This window comes from Poromitra crassiceps (assembly GCF_964638095.1).
Source record: "Poromitra crassiceps genome assembly, chromosome: 10".
NCBI classification, from domain to species: Eukaryota; Metazoa; Chordata; class Actinopteri; order Beryciformes; family Melamphaidae; genus Poromitra; species Poromitra crassiceps.
In genome coordinates, this window is record NC_139631.1 from 30625889 (window position 1) to 30642442 (window position 16554).

A 16554-nucleotide genomic window follows, 5' to 3' on the forward strand; every position below is an offset into this window, starting at 1 on the left:
TGCGCCCCCCGTGTTTCGGCACTGTTTATATTCATGATGAAACATAGAGAGATGCTTAAACCAAGTTCCCACAGTCCCCACTATCTGTATTATTATGTTTTCTGTTCTAAGGGATGCAAAAGCCCACAGTCTTGATATGACCGCTGGATTCTAACAACATAATGACAACACATAATGGTGAGAACAGTCAGATCAATGGTGGTGGCTGTCTTACAGTGGATTGAATGCATACCGAGTGCCGATGACTCACACTGTACCAACAGCTCCCCAGGAGGTTTGACTGAAAAGATTCCCCAGTGTGAGAGTGTCCTAAGCTCTCATCAATGGATGAATAAGTTAAGGCTTCCCCTCACACACACGGTTTAAACAGTGTGTGTTCATCATAAGTCATAATTGGGCAACTGTCAAACAGCCACGGGTATCACTGTAACTAAGCACAAAACTGTTGTTGATGTGTGCACACTGCATTCACTGTGATGTAATTAGTCTAGCTCAGTGGAAGTGGCCCTGTGGGAGAATCGTCTGAGGAGCTTGTGCAACAGAGCTGCTGAGCTACATACTGTTACTTGCCAAGTCTCTGTCTCCACCTGGTGTCAAGATACAGATATTGCATACTCCTTGCAATCTTATCACAAATTCGAAGATTGTGGAAGAGATATAGACTGGCTGGAGAGACTACAGTGCAAGTAAATACACACACACACACACACACACACACACACACACACACACACACACACACACACACACACACACACACACACACACACACACACACACACACACACACACACACACACACACACACACACACACACACACACACACACTTTGCTTATGATAAAAAAATAACTGTGGTTCTCAATGTGGGGTCTGTGGACCAGGGGTCTGAGGGTGTTCCAGGGGGTCCTCTCAGAAAATTTATGAATTGCTAAAGGTCACCATTATTTAATTTACAAGTTAACTCAATTAGAGAATGTAAGAGTATGACTATTTTTTTAATTATGGTTTCACTGTAGTCTATTCCTAGTACAATACAGATAGTCATGGGACTCTGCACAAAATCATATCCAACAAAAAAAGTATCCGATTTGGCTTTAATGTGTATTCAATTTGGGGCCCTTGATATGAAAAAGGTTGAGAATCACTTATCCAAAATCCATAGTTATCCAATTATTCACCTATAAATAAAATTACTCAAAACGCTTTTCATTCATTTTTTTACTGCTTTAATCCATTGAAGTCAACACAGATAGAATTGATTGCCGTCAGAACCGATGGTACGCCCAAATCCTGGTAGCCTACAAAACATATATAATGAAGAGTATAACACTAGTTGGAACTGGGGGAAAGGGGCAACAACAGTGCTCAACATCAAAACTGAAAAAACATTACCAAGAAACCTCCCCAATTGCAGTTCACTTCACATAGGTACTAGCTTGGCATACCAAACCTACACTTGGCAGGGAAATGAAGAAATCATAGTTTGACAGTATGCAGAATATTGGTCGCACACAACACTTCTCCCAGTGCTGCATATCGAACAGGCTGTGGCTTGGTGGTGGACATCGTTACTACCTCGCATGGGTTTGGTGCCGACAGTGCAGGGCAAGTGAAGGAGAAAGAGAATTGGATATCTGAAATTCATTGACAACACGAACAGGACTTCGAGGAGGCGCTAGTCTAAGAACCATATGACCCAGAACAATGGACACATCAGCACACTGTTAACAGATTTCATATACATACAGAAGCACATTTCATCAGGTCTCAAAAGCTTGTGGTTATAATATTCTTCAAAGAACCTTCATAGATGCATGACTCTTACAGTGTGCCATCAATATCTTACAGCATAGGCAGGCAAGTAGTTAAAACAAATCATCTAAACATATCAATACAGCCATATCCAATAGAAATAAAAGTTGCAACCTCACATACATATTTACCATTTGGATCGGTACAGGTGCAAGACAAAACCCAATTCTGTCAGAAATGGAAACCCATACTGCTTTTATTACAATTTCAACGTTTCTTTTTTAAATAATTGCTGTGCAGAAGTGAAGATGCCAGACAGTGTCATAACAACATCTGCACATATTATATCCAGCAATGGTCGTATAGCACCAGGTGCAGAGAGGCTGTCGGCAAATTGCTATCTACTGTCTTGTCAGTATCTTCAACACTAAACACCAGTGTGATTATTGGAAGCTTGTTGCACTGACAACCCTCTAACAAGCCAGAGGAGGAAAAGGATGACATGAAGCAAAAAGGTGGATGTTTCAGACAAACGCAGGTGTGCTAATGCTAATTATTTGTTGTTGTCAATGGTACCCATACTCAGGGCAGAGTTGAATGAGTGGTTTAACCCTAAAATACCCTTTCAGTGCAATCAGTGCATTCCAACACTAAATATCGCAGCGCTAACGCCTTACTGTGGATCAATAGATTATTTCAAATAATAAAAACGGAAAAAAAACATCATAAAACATCACAAAATACAATAAAAGTGAAAGTGCGACTATGAGACAAAAAGGAAGACCGAAGTGAATTGTTCGGTTGAATATACGACGACACACACACAGTATGCTGTAAGACCAAGAAAAGTGTACGGTAATACTGCCAACTTTAAGAACAAATGAACCAAACAACAAAATAACGAATGACCAAAAGTGCAGACTTTACTTTCAGTTGACGTGTAAACACCACCGTCAACACATTCTATCAAGCAATGTCTGGGAAATGAAAGGATGAGGGGGAAAAAATCGTCAACATGCAGTTGGCAAAATGCCCGCTCATAATACCTGATCACGTCTTGGACGCAATGTCTGTCAGCTTGCTGACCTCAGCTAAATTGCACAAACAGCAAAAATCATATGAACAATACAAACAAATGTAAACATTTCACCAATAGTCAAATTGATAAACGCAGCAAAACAGCCATCTCAATTCACTTGACTCTTCCTTGAAAATGGAAATGGAATATGGATGGAAGGAAGAACAACACAAAATAGAACGGTGCTTCAATTTTGCATCAGGTGATGTAGCAGTGAGTGCATAATGGGTGGAGTGGAGTGTTTTGTTTTTTTGTGGGGGTGGGGTGCGGGGGAGTCAGAGGCTGTTGCGGAGGGACCTGTCATGTGACAGGGGTGAGAATGCCGTCTGGTCCCGTGTCGCCCTGCACCCTGGCGCGGTGGAGAGGGGAGCTTAGCCGAGGCTGGTGATGTTGGCTCTTCCACCGGGGGGCGCCACAATGCGCTGGGTGCTGCGGCGGGGCACGTTGTCATCAACTTGAGCACCTAGAAATGGACAGATAATAATACATCACAGGGTTGAAAACTACAGGTCACCTTGCTTGACAACAGCCTCCTGTTAACCGTTGCATAGTTAAATGATAAAGATGTGGACAACAGGACACTTACCGGACAGACTGAAGCCGGACTGGTGAAGGTTGCGCACTGGCTGGGCAGCTTGCTGCTGTTGCTCCTGCTGCTGCTTGGCAGGGGAGGTCTTCACTGAGGAGACCGTGGACATCGCCTTGGGAGTCACAGCCACCTCGCACACGGGCCCGTCATACTGCCCCCTGGGGACTCCACGCAACTCTGTCAGCTGGAAATACACACCGTTTCATCAGTTGTCGTGACATATATAACACCTGTTGGGTGGGCTGCTCAGCAGTTAACTATGCCGTATCCGAGCAGGCATTTTATTTATCCACACCTGGAAGAGTATCCCTGGTAGGTTTGAGTAGAGTAGTAGTAGTAGTAGTAGTAAAAGAGCAGACTGTGGGAGAAGACTCACCCTGCTGCGAGCCTTTATCCTCTTGTACACATGGTCTGGGAAGGGCTTGCGGGCGATGTAGCGCCCGCAGCCCTCTGTAGTGTGAAGGTTGCCTTCCTCCAACACAACCTTGCCCTGGCTGATGACCACCAGAGGGCCTCCACGCACCTCGGTGCCCTCGAAGATGTTATACTCCACAGCCTGGGAGAGGGAGAAGAAGAAGTGCTGGTGAGAGGAATACTACCTGAGATCAGGACGAGAAGTTATCGGGTCTGCATGGTGCTCTGTGGCGTGGCATAAACGCCAAGGTTTGAATGAATGAAAATGATTTGAAAGCACAAGTAGGCAAAAAGTATTAGCCGTTCACAATAATGCTGAAGTGTGACAAATGGCAATAACAGACACTCACACAGTCTATCTATAACAGCACACATTTTAAAAATACATTTTCTGAGCTGACAGTCTGACATACAAACTTACAAGTGACATACAAGTTCTTCCCAAGTCCAAAACTAAACTAGAGGGGTACTCGGAGCCAAGGCAAATTATTCACTATCATTTCTTGTTTGTGGGTCGGATCCACTCCAAAAAAAGAAATTGGGCCAGTAGTTTTCCCATAATCTCGCTGACAAATAGACAAACGGCACTGAACATAATCTCCTATCACTTAAAAAAAAAACTATTTACCAACTCATGTGAACTCTGATAATAAATGCACTGGAAGACAGAACTCTGCAACATGAGCATGACAACATGACAGCAACACGAGCCACGCACAACGCTAAAACAGGCTGACTCACAGGAACCTGGGCAGGGGGGACACACTTTTTGACAATGACTAATGAATTCAAAAATGTACCAGCTGCTAAAGTTGTTATTGTTGTTGTTACACTGCAATTGAATCTCCAAAACCAGCTATAGAAGCGGTCAGGCTCACATCGTTATTGGATATTGTTAATTATGTAGTCATGATGCAGTCCAGCCACACAGTGCACAATGGAAAGATACCGAGAAGATATTGAGTATCGCAGACAGACAAATCTAAATAAATACATCCACCACAGGAGAGGCATAGCAGCTATTTTCAGGCCGAGTGTGGACAGACGCTGGACAGATGCGGTCTCATGAAATCAGATCTCAAAATCATGTCGAAATGACGAGTGCAGCCATATCCAGGGATACAGATCAATGACTCCAGAGACATTGTGAGCAAGAGCCAAGACAAGCGGGTAGTTTTAATTCTTCTCTCACCAGGTTGTGGCTCTTGGCTGAAATGATCTTGGTGACGTCTGGGTCCCACAGCACAAGGTCGGCGTCGGAGCCCACAGCGATGCGGCCCTTACGGGGGTAAAGGTTGAAGATCTTGGCCGCGTTTGTGCTGGTCACTGCCACAAACTGGTTCTCATCCATTTTTCCAGTCACCTTGAGAGAGGACAACAGATTGTAGACTGCAGCTACACATACACAGGTGTACGCGCTCATTTGCCCCTAGCGTTCTCGATGATAGGAATAGGTGTGTGTGTGTGTGTGTGTGTGTGAGAAAGTGAGTCTTGTCTAATCTCCCTCACCACACATTTGTCCCAGACAAGGGACATCCTCTCCTCGGTGCCGTTGGTGCCCTCTGGGATTAGGGTGAAGTTATCTTTGCCTACTGCACGTTGAGTCGTTTGGAAAGTGCAGTGAGCGCTGCCAGTCACCTGCAGGTCCCCACTAGAGAGAGAAAACAAACAAGATTCAAGATTCAAGTTTATTATTTGTCCCAGAAGGGCAATTTGTGTGCAAGCAGATATAAAAAAACATAGCGAATACATGTAAAACAAAACATGGACAAGTGAGACAACATGGAGCATATGCAGCGGTTTTACAACAGAAATGGATCAAGCGAACACAGAAATAGTAAAAGTAATTGTCACACATCAAAGAATCCGTACGCTGTACTTAAAAGTAGTAAAAGACACGTACAATGTACTTAAAAGTAGTAAAAGACACGTACAATGTACTTAAAAGTAGTAAAAGGCACGTACATGAACTTAGAAGTAAGAAACAAGAAACAAGAAAACTCAGGACAAGTTTGATCTGTGCAAGAAGTCACTGCAAGATTTCACCCATTTGATTTCTCATTTCATTTTTTTTTTTACGATTTGATCATTGTGTCAGCTATGCTGCACGTATTATTTTGCTGTCCGGTCCCTGCAGAACATTCAATAAAAAAGAGGTGTCAAAAAGAGGAATGAAGTATAGCTGTGTGGAAAAGCAATGTAGCGCACATCTGTAACACATTTACTACCCTGTGTGTGTGTGTTCCAGCTATATTTAGGCCCTACCAGGAGAGCAGGGAGTTGAGGTAGTCAGGGGTGGTGGGATCAGGGCTGAGCGGTGGAGAGGTGACATAGGCTGCCGCCTTGGCCCAGTTCTTGCTCCAGTAATGGGTGCCGTCTGTGCCCAAGCTGGCAGATATGGGCTCTCCATAAACTACGGCACCTATGGGAGCAGAGCGGAGAGACGTCAGTATATCAACACATCAGTAGAAGACGGACTTGTTCGATCACAGAATAAAAATAAATAAAAATAAATAAAAAGGTAGAACATTTAGTTGTCCTGCCTCACCCTTTTTCCTGGCAAGAGCAATGACATCAGCAGCACTCTTGCTCATCACCTTGGTGATGTAGAGGGGACAGTTGGTCTGATTGGCTATGGTGACAGAGCGATTGACTGCCTCCGCCTCCACCTGCAGAGCAGAACAGGCACACACACAGAGGTCAGACCAAACACCTGGCCTGGCTTTCATTACGGGCTCCTGACAGCATCACTTCTCTTCCAGACACTTCCTCAATCAATCAAAGTTATTGGTTCTTAGTCACTGTTCATTATTAGATTTTTTTGATTTTTTTTTTGCCATTTTGCCTTTATTGATAGGGTGCTAGACTGCGACAGGAAAGGAGGGAGGGAGAGAGGGGAGGACATGCAGCCACAGACCGCAGGTCAGATTCGAACCTGGGTCGGCTGTGTGGAGGACAACACCTTAATGGTACGCGTTCTACCCTGTGAGCCACCGGGACACCCTGTTCACTATTCATTACTTTAACAGTACGTTATGGCCTGAACTTTTTCTCTCGTGGCTAAATAGAGTTACTGAGCAACTAAAGCAGTCTTACCTCCTCTGGACGGCTAAGCACATGACCCTCAGGCCCAGTGATGCCCAGCTCCAGAATGCGGCGCTGCTCCTAAAAGCCCATACAAGAACATTACAATCCAAAAATAAGTGGCAATAACCATTTACAATTCAAATTTGACAGTGGGTCTGTTACCTCGGCAATGATGTCTCCATTCTCAGCATGCACCTGCGCAATGGCTCCCAGGTCTCTGATGACACTAAACACCTCATACATCTACAAGAGGATGACACGTTGATCAGAAGAACACAGGTGAACACAGACCCAAAGACAGCAAAGCAGAATTAGAAAAGGACAGACAACTCAGTACAGCACGCAGGCCCACTAATACAGATACATAAGCCAAGCATACCTGGGAGTCAGAAAGTTGGAAAAAATCCTTATAAGCCAAATAGACCAGGAAAGAGTTGACACCTGAAGATAGAGAACTCATGAGAAAACAGCCAAAGATGGAATAAAGAGAGCAAAGGGGGGGAAACCCAGTGCAAAGATGAAAGTAAAATCATAGGATACAAATCACAAACCAGAAAAGTTATTGTTTTAGGCTTGGTGCAAAGTGATTTCGTTTCGCCCCTTCTAATGCAAGGACGAGAGAAACGTACATGATCCTCTTGACTAAACTATGAATTGTTTGTACATGCAACCAGAGAGCAATACGCTTGCATAGTCTCAATAAGCACAACAGAGTAGACTAGAATAATGCCAGATTTGTTAGTCATGCTAGCAACCCAAGGAATTTAACTGATCCCAAACTCTTGCAGCCTATGGGCGAGAGTGATACCCAGACATTTGTGTTAGAAAAGACATAATAGACACAACAGAGCAATGGCAATATTCCACAACTTGACTTGTTGCAGTAGCCTCCACATAACAGACATGAGCTGAGACGCCATGTGTACCGTGATCCTTCACGAGGGTCTCCATCTCTTCTTGAGTGCCTTTGTGCCAGTCGGTGATGTCCACATGCAGGGAATAGTCACAGCAGGACTTGCTGTCGGCCCACTCCCTCCACTGGTCGAAAGCACTAATCAGGCTAACGCCGGCCTCCGGCACCACATGGTCAACTATGAACAGAAAAATGCAGGTGGGTTTTCGTGTGCACAAACAATGGTACAATAATCATACGCTTGACACATCTGCAGCATTTTTTTTTTTTTAAATATGTATATTATTATTTTATATGTATTTTTTCTTTTTCTCCATGTATGTATGCACACATGTGCATGTGGGTATGTATAGTGAGTATGTAGGTATGCATGTATGTATGTAGGTATGTATGTATGCATGTATGTACAGTATGTAGGTATGCATGTACATTATGTATGTACAGTATGTACATTATGTATGTATGTATGTATGTATGTATGCGTATGCAGGTATGCATGTACATTATGTATGTATGTATGTATGTACAGTATGTATGTATGTATGCGTATGCAGGTATGTGTGTAATAGACGTAGGGGACGGGGTCTACTTTTTATTTTTTGTCTGTTTTTGTTTTTTTGTCTTGTGAGGGGGCGGGGGGAATGGGCTGAGGGGTGGGAGGGAGGTGGTGGGAGAGGGTATATATACTTGTTTGCAAAATAATATATTATACTGTCATTGTTACAATCATTTGCAAACTGAAACGAATACAAAAATACTGTAATAAAACCGTACAATTCAATCACACGCTGGACGGCATCGTACGCCCGACGGCACGCACATCTGCAGTCAATGACCACGTTAGCACGTTTTGTAAACGAGTTGAAAACACGTGTGGGAAATGCTACTTTTGTGTTGGGAATGGGATCGCAGTGTCCTCCTGCGATACATACTGATCATGGTCGTCCCCCCAGCCAGGGCCGCCCGGGTGCCCTGGTAGAAGTCGTCGGCTGCGATCATGCCCCGGTCGGGCATCTGGAAGCGGGTGTGCACATCGATACCCCCGGGCATCACCATTCTCCCATGGGCCTCTATGATCTTCACTCCGCCGGGAACAATCAGGTTATCTCCTATTTGCCTGAGAGAGAGAGGGGGATCAAAGAAAAACAGTCAAAAAGAGAGACATAGAGAAATGTCTGAAAATAAATAAATACCAGTTTAGAGTCGCAGTATTTCTCTGTCATCTCTGTCACTGTGGCACTTTTAAGCTACAAATTAAATGTCCAGGGAGTCCAGGGATATAACACAAACAAACTGAACTTACTTGATAACTCCATCCTCCATGTAGATGTCAGCCAGGAAAGACTGATCATCATTCACTATCTTCGCCCCTTTGATTAGGAGACGGTCACTCTAAAAGGAGGAAAAAACATTTCATGTCATCCACAAAGCTGAATTTATAGCTAAACTGCTGAGTACCAGAGTAGGAAAATAAAAACTATATTTCCTGAGTCTCTGCACACGACACTGTAATGACTACAAACAAGACATGTATGAAGGCAGGAAGTAAAGCTGACAATGGTCACCGCATCAATTCAGGTTCAAGTTAAAATTTATTTAATCATGCTTGTGTGCTAATAGAAAGCCATATAGCCTTTAGTATGTTTCCTCCTGTGGGGCAGGTAGAGCACTGATAAGGGCTATCCTTATCCTATATGATTTATTCATCCTTATCCTATATGATTTATTCAGACAGTAGACATTATAGCTTGAAGAGCGGGAGCAATGTTTAATGGAGAACCTTGCGTCAATGCAAAAACTCTTGAGGGGCACAAATAGCTCCATCTATATGTGAAGGAGGAGATTACACTACAGTCTAGGCTGGCCTACTTCTCCTGCAGGCGTCCCGGAGGCCTCTGAGGGGAGTAGGGATAGCTAATGAAGATGGAAAAAGCTTTACAAACCACACAGGACAGTTCATTCAGTGTGTGGACACAGACAAGAGGGAATACATTACAAGACGTGGCTGACAGTGACGTGACCTAGCCGGCTATTATTCTTATAAATGGGTCATATTATAGCTCCTTTCTGTGTCCGAGTGGTCAAAGTGACATTATTGAGTTATGAGGTAAGGAGTGATGTGCCAATTTCAGGATCATATTTTGTGCCCTTGTACCTTAGCTCCAAAATGTCGCAAAATGTGATTACCCAAACATCTGTGTTTAAATTAATGTTGGGAATCTATCTGTAGTGTAAAGCCACAAAACAGACAATTGATTACATTAGGTGTCGACTCGAGTGGTAGTGTTACAGCTAAGGTAAATAATATACCACCCACCCCCCACCTCCATGTGATGTAATGTAAAATAAAATCAATTGATGACAAAAAAAAAACAAGCAGCAACTACTGTTCAAGATGTGATCATGCTTATGATCATAATGACTAAAATACCTTGCAGCAGCCTGCATTATCACCATAATGACATATATGAAGCAGGTTTAAATGAGAAGAGGGAACCTACAATAAGGGACCTCCCTACCTATAGCAGGCCTCAGGCCTAGGCTAGTTCAGTGCCCTGCACAGTGAACTGTATGTCGGGGACTTTGTGTTGATAATACTGCCTCTACCTGTGTGAGGGAGACCTGACAGTTGCCAAGAACACTGCCTAGGAGACATGACAGCAAGCCTGAAGTAGGCCAATTCAAGTCACAAGATACTTGGCTGTTATTTTATGATCTCCGCTAAAGCACTTTATTACACTATCCGCTGCACCACTCTGGCTATAAAAGCTGCATGATCAAAGCTTAGGGCAACCAGCTTGGGTGGGTGTTGTCCAGTGACCTACTTACAAAAAAAAGAGAGGGTTTACTTCTTTTAACTATAATGTCATCCCTAGTGCAGGGCCCTACAGTACCTTCTGGTTGAATGAATGGATCACACAGAGCAAATTAGAAGCTGCAATTTCAAACCCCATTTTCCAGCAGTATTTCACAGGGTCAGGGCAAAACAACCCAGACCTTCTAGCCACAGCACTAATGGAGATCTTAGTTCACTTGGTTTGCAATAAAGATCACTGAAGGTGACAGAGGTGTGAGAGGAGATGAAGGCAGAACCTGTTCACTACACCCTGCATGCAGAGGATGCTGACAGACAGGGGAGAGCTTTAACGTTCCAAATATCAGGCGAGCTCAACTGCACGCAGTGAAAGGAATATAACGTTATACGGGTTTGAGGAAAGCTCCAACTATGCATACAATGAAATGGAAAAATAGAAAACACTCAAACACGGGACGGACAATGGCCTAATCCATATCATTGTTCATCCCAGTCTCAGTGCCTGCATGGATGGTGGGGTGAATCTTGCTAGTGACAGCGTCAATGAATGGATACGACAGCTTTAGTGTGGGCTAGCTGTTGGTGTTTGGCTAGAACCATATTTAACTACAATAATGCAATAGCATTTTCCCTAAAAAGAGCAATACTCACTGTAATTCGTGGAATGTTCTTCTTTCCCTGGTAACCCGACATTTTGACGATCCCTCCGACACAGCGGTCCCTCTTGGCTAACGCTAGCTAGCAAGACTGGAAACCTTAGCCTGCCAATGAAAGGAATGGATGCTCTGCTTGTTGGCCAGTCGACGCCCTGGGCGAGCTGTGGCTATCTAGCAATTTCTGTCAATAGTCAAAGGTACAATTTGCACAGTGAATAAACAATCTCAGCTTAACTGTTATAGGTTTGGCTCACAATTGAGTGCTGGGATTTTACTAGATCAGGTCCCTGAAGACCAGACAGGCACCAAAACGCAAAGGGCCACAAAAAGGAACCGCGCATGCGCAGTGCCCCGCCCTGCTCAGCTACAGATCCATGCTGCTTTGACGTTTCTCATCATCATGACAGAAAGGAAAGCAGTATTTTTTATTTATTAATTTGCAACCAGGGACCCCCGTCCCCACACGTCATTGGAAGGGTTCCCAGCAAAATAACAATTGGCCTAGTTCAGTGATTTTTTTCTCTAGAAGCTGACACAATAATATCATTGTTGTAATGATTAGTTGTTTCACTCTCTCTCTCTCCACTGTTAGCCTATCTCACCACCTACAGACAGATGTGAGTCCCTGGATTAAACACATCATCTAATGCTGTTTTGTGGTCTAAATCAGTGGTTCTCATACTTTTTGAAGGACCCATAAACTGACACAAATTAGACCACAGACCCCCATTTGATAAGATTTTCTCCCAGAGGGACAGAGGAGGGAGAGAGACTCAATGGTCTGAAGGTCATCTAAGCCCAATGCACCAGGCCTAGGTGCAACCAAGAGAAGGTCGTGACACGTTTGGATGTTTACAGAAAGTGTATGACCAAAATAGTCAAACAGTCTGTTACTTATGGAATTCTAGTGAAAATAAATTACCCTTTTTACTAGGGACCCGCTGGAATCCCTTGGGGTCCCCAGACCCCACTTTGAAAACCACTGGTCAAATTCATAGTCTAGGTGTTAGGAAGTTAGGAAAGTCCTCCTGGATTACTACATGACCACACACCTGTCTGTAAAGTGACTTTCAAACCCTTGTCCTGAATTAGATTAACAAGCTATTAACAAGCTACAAGATGTTGCTTTACTTCAGTAAACAGGCTACACACAGACAGTTATCAAGAATCGCCCATGCTATTTTGCTCTGATCTCACACACACACACACACACACACACACACACACACACATTTTTTTTTAATAAGTCTTGTATTTGTCTTATATATTGTGCATTGATCATTTATTCTGGCATTAAATACCCAGTTATTTATTGTAAAGATTTAAAACACCACTGCATATAATTGTGAGCAATTTTACATTTTAATGTTAGTTTTCCAATATGACGACAATAAATCTAGCAATTTTAGCACACCCTTCACGCCTTGCTACTTATTTTATCACTGCTTGAATGAGATAATACAAGAAATACTTGACATTTCTGGGGGCCTGCCCTTCCTATGAACAAGCAATGTTTGGTCTATCAAGGTTAAGAAAAAAAAAGTAGCAACAACAATGTACATCAGGATAACCCTGACCTCTCAGATGCAACACAAATTAATCTAGACTAGAAATGTGCTAGTATCAAGTTGAAAGGCATGCAAAGAACCAGGATTAGAGCCAAAACTTCATGGCACCCATCTAATGTTGTCATACCCATTCAGCTCTCCCCGGTCTGGCAATTAAATGACAGAGGTGGAGTGCTAGCGCCTCACATTTCTAAACACAGTTTGTGCTTATGACAAATCCAACCCAGAGTTGTGATTTATGATAAAGTTATCATGTCAAAATCAGAGTTACTTTGATTTTCTGTGATATATCAAAAACTAAAATGAATGTATATCTCCATTTCTATTTCATTTCCATGAGTTCATACAGACATTATTTTCTTATGTTTGTATCCGTTTGAAATGATTGTACAGTGAAAACTACAATAAAATCAGATAACACTCTTAAATGAGATCCCTGGAAGTGTCTTTCTCTGTGGTGGCTTCTACCACTGCCAGTCCAGCAATTATATGGCAGCTGTTACACAAAAAGCAAAAACAAACATTACTTACTGCCACAATGCATTAGATATACTGTGCATGGACATAAAATAATAGTGTATAAACAAATTATACAATGTCAAAAATGTATCTATTACAGGGGGCAGGTCACAGCTTGAATTATTTTCACATCTATTTAAATCTCTCAACATTTCAGGAAAAAAAAAAAAAAAAAAGATAAATCACCAATGTGCAGAGGTGAAAGATATAGAAATTTGGCACTTTGCCATCACTGCTGTATTGTTATGTTAATGAAAAAGAAACAAAAATAGCATATGGCCTGGTAATTTGTCATCCAGCTTATTTCTGCACTATCATAAATCTATCCAACTAACAACACTCCCCATTGGAAAATCTTGGAGCCACACACGATCACCGTTTAAGCTTCCCAACCTTCAAAAATCCAAAGCTTAAAAACAATCAGTCAATATAATACAATGTCTGCAAGGAAAAATGTGGGATTTAAAAACGAATCCCACTGTGCAGCTTTATTTTATTTCTCCCTATAACTGTGGCATTAATATTAAGCTCAAAAAGTCAGGGAAATTTGGGGGGAAAAAATCCCTTCTACTCCCAGAGCCAGTTGAATTATTTTGCATCACAGACGCAATGCATATTTTTGGTACAAGCACTCTGCCTACTGGAAGACCAGTGGAGAGATGCATCTTGGGAGAAAGGCCAGATTTCTTATGACATAACATCTCTGTCAAAAACACAAGTATAGCAATTTCAGAGAAAAATCCCAAACCCTGGCCTGAACCCTTTTTTGTCATTTGATACGATGACGAACATAATATTCTCTAGCTCAGGCAGGGGCTGTTATCTATCACCATGGTGACAACTGTTGGATGCGATACTGCCCGGTGTCAACATCTGAAGGATTGCAACCACATTATGCAACGTTGTCCTATAACTAAATCTTAGAATGTGACACTCTAATGCGGATCGGGAGGGGGGGGACGTAGGCGTACGACAGAGGCGGCAGATGAGAGAAGGCTTGAGCACAGGAGGATGTTCAAATGACTTGTAGACAGGAGGCACTGCTTAGCTTTCTATTCAGTAAGAGCTGGTGGAGGCTGTGGCAATTCTCTTCCCGATGTACACCCTGCAATAAAACAATCCACAAAATGCGTGAAATTAGACAAATTCTCACAAGATGAACCAAATGACATTCCTGAAAGTTTTCAATAGAAGGTTTCGTCTTACCCAAGGCCAAGAGCGAGAATGTGTGAGATGAGTAAGGAAGGAATGAAGACTTTGAGGAACTCGGCGGAGAAGACGCCGCCTTTCTTCATAACCCCGCTCTTTCTCATACTAAGAGATACTGAACGTCGGGGGTGCCTAAAGTGGAACTCCCTGAAAGGAATGATCAAATCAATCAGTCAATAAAGACACAATTTGTTCAGCTAATAAATATTCCGAGAAACCATTTGCTTCTCAATGGACAAAGCTGGAAGCGCGAGTCTGGAGTCCGCTTACTTTGGGGGAATGTTTTCTGGCCTGCTGGACCAATCGGCAACCCAGTCTACTCCCTTGTTCATCAGGATATCTTCATCTCCGTCCTTCTCTGAACTCTCTTCCTCTGACTGCAAATGACACACATTGTGTAGTGTAAAAGCAATGGTCAAAAAACAAGAGGTGAGAGGGGTATAATTTTTTTATATTTTACCTGGCTGTCTCTTGCGCTTGACATCTCTACATCAAAGGTTATCTGACCCTCATCGTGATCTGGACTTGGCGGCCTATGGGGACTGAGGCAACAGAAAGAATGTGGTAAGAACAAACAAATAATAACGACAGAAAAAGCCTACATTGCCTCCATGCGTTCAAACATGCTTTTCTGCCCTTTAGCCTTACCTATCGGAGGGGGAGCTGCTCTGGCCGGACTCGTGCTGAGCGTCCAGCAGGATCTTCTCCATATCCCCGTTATGGATGGAGGAGGACGACGGCACGTGCTCCAGTCCTCCAACCAGGCTTTCATCTATTTCTTCGGGGACAACTTCCATGGGCTGCAGGGTCTGACTGCTTCCAGCATTGGCGTTTATTTGGTCTGTAGCGGGTGTCGCTGGTGCGTTGGTCTGCATGCCCTGCGCCCCCGGGTTCCCATTAATCTCCAGCTCTACCCAAGAGCCTGAGCAACACGGCAATTGAGAGGGAGCAGGACGCATAAATTAGTCATGTGTTAGTGCTATCATGGCAGTCAGTAGGTCTAAAACCTTGCAGAAACAGATTATATAATGTCTACTCTGTATCCCATCAGACAGAAACAACTAACCTACATTTTCCTGCACCATGCATTATGCATCTAAATGAACTGGGTGTGCATCCAGGGTAGCAATGTATTTGTGCCACTGCCCCACAAACAGCTTGCACATCCAGGCAGGAGGGGGAGTTATTATGTAATCTGAAAGCCAGCAGGCTTGGGTGAGCACAGAATGCAAACCTTGGGACGATGTGAGAGATGGCGGTTTTGTCGTCTTTTGACCTCGATAAAAAATGAAATCAAATTCGTGTCTCATTGGACAACAGCACACTGCAGCTAATGTTCACATGCAAAAGCAGACTCCCCCCGAATGTTTTCCGTTTCGGTCTAAATTCACATTGTCCCATGTTTGGTGTTTTGAAAAGCTGTTTAGGAACTGTTCTCTGCAGACAATCGAGCTGTGTTTTTTCCTAACATTTGATTATGTGAATAAAAAGGCAAAACCAATCACACCGAGAAACATATTAATATACAACGGTCAATTAAACGATAGCGTCGGAAGGTACGTTTATTTCGTCTATTGTCCCAAAGTTGTTTTTATTTTGGCTAGAGCCCACCCAACGCAAATATTATGTAGAGTAGCTGGTTGGGCGGAAAATCGATCCATCAAAGATTTGGAGCCACTCAATTGGTCCATTCGTGGTGACGTCAGTCAACATCATCCTCCACCCCGCCCAGAAGAAGAGGAAATTCCATACCCGATGTAACTTTTACAATAAAATCTTCATAACAGCATTGTTCTCAGGGAAAACACGCACACCCACGAGCAATATGTAAGCAACACTTTACAACACAACACGCGGAAAATTGACAGTGGTACGTACCGTGTAGCCCCGGGTCTTCGTTATTGTTTTGTTGAGCAGCGGCGGTAGACATGTTGACTTGACTACCCAGTTT

At 43.2% G+C, this 16554-nt stretch overlaps 2 protein-coding genes across 2 annotated transcripts; both read right to left on the bottom strand.

Annotated features, from left to right (window-relative positions):
• Positions 1–3204: 3204 nt before the first annotated feature.
• dpysl2a (dihydropyrimidinase like 2a) lies at positions 3205–11344 on the bottom strand (the record flags this gene model as incomplete). The annotated part of the gene is made up of 14 exons (XM_083644265.1): positions 3205–3296; positions 3420–3606; positions 3799–3978; positions 5029–5199; positions 5346–5487; positions 6102–6258; positions 6385–6505; positions 6933–7001; positions 7086–7166; positions 7303–7364; positions 7850–8014; positions 8769–8953; positions 9140–9228; positions 11303–11344. The coding sequence occupies 14 exons, from the start codon at positions 11342–11344 to the stop codon at positions 3205–3207; spliced, it is 1743 nt and encodes a 580-aa protein (XP_083500391.1).
• Positions 11345–12615: 1271 nt separating this feature from the next.
• bnip3la (BCL2 interacting protein 3 like a) lies at positions 12616–16549 on the bottom strand. Its single transcript, XM_083644088.1, has 6 exons — positions 16482–16549; positions 15252–15525; positions 15064–15145; positions 14874–14980; positions 14601–14750; positions 12616–14499 (listed from the first exon to the last, which is right to left on the bottom strand). The coding sequence occupies exons 1-6, from the start codon at positions 16531–16533 to the stop codon at positions 14451–14453; spliced, it is 714 nt and encodes a 237-aa protein (XP_083500214.1). The 5' UTR covers positions 16534–16549; the 3' UTR covers positions 12616–14450.
• Positions 16550–16554: the final 5 nt, after the last annotated feature.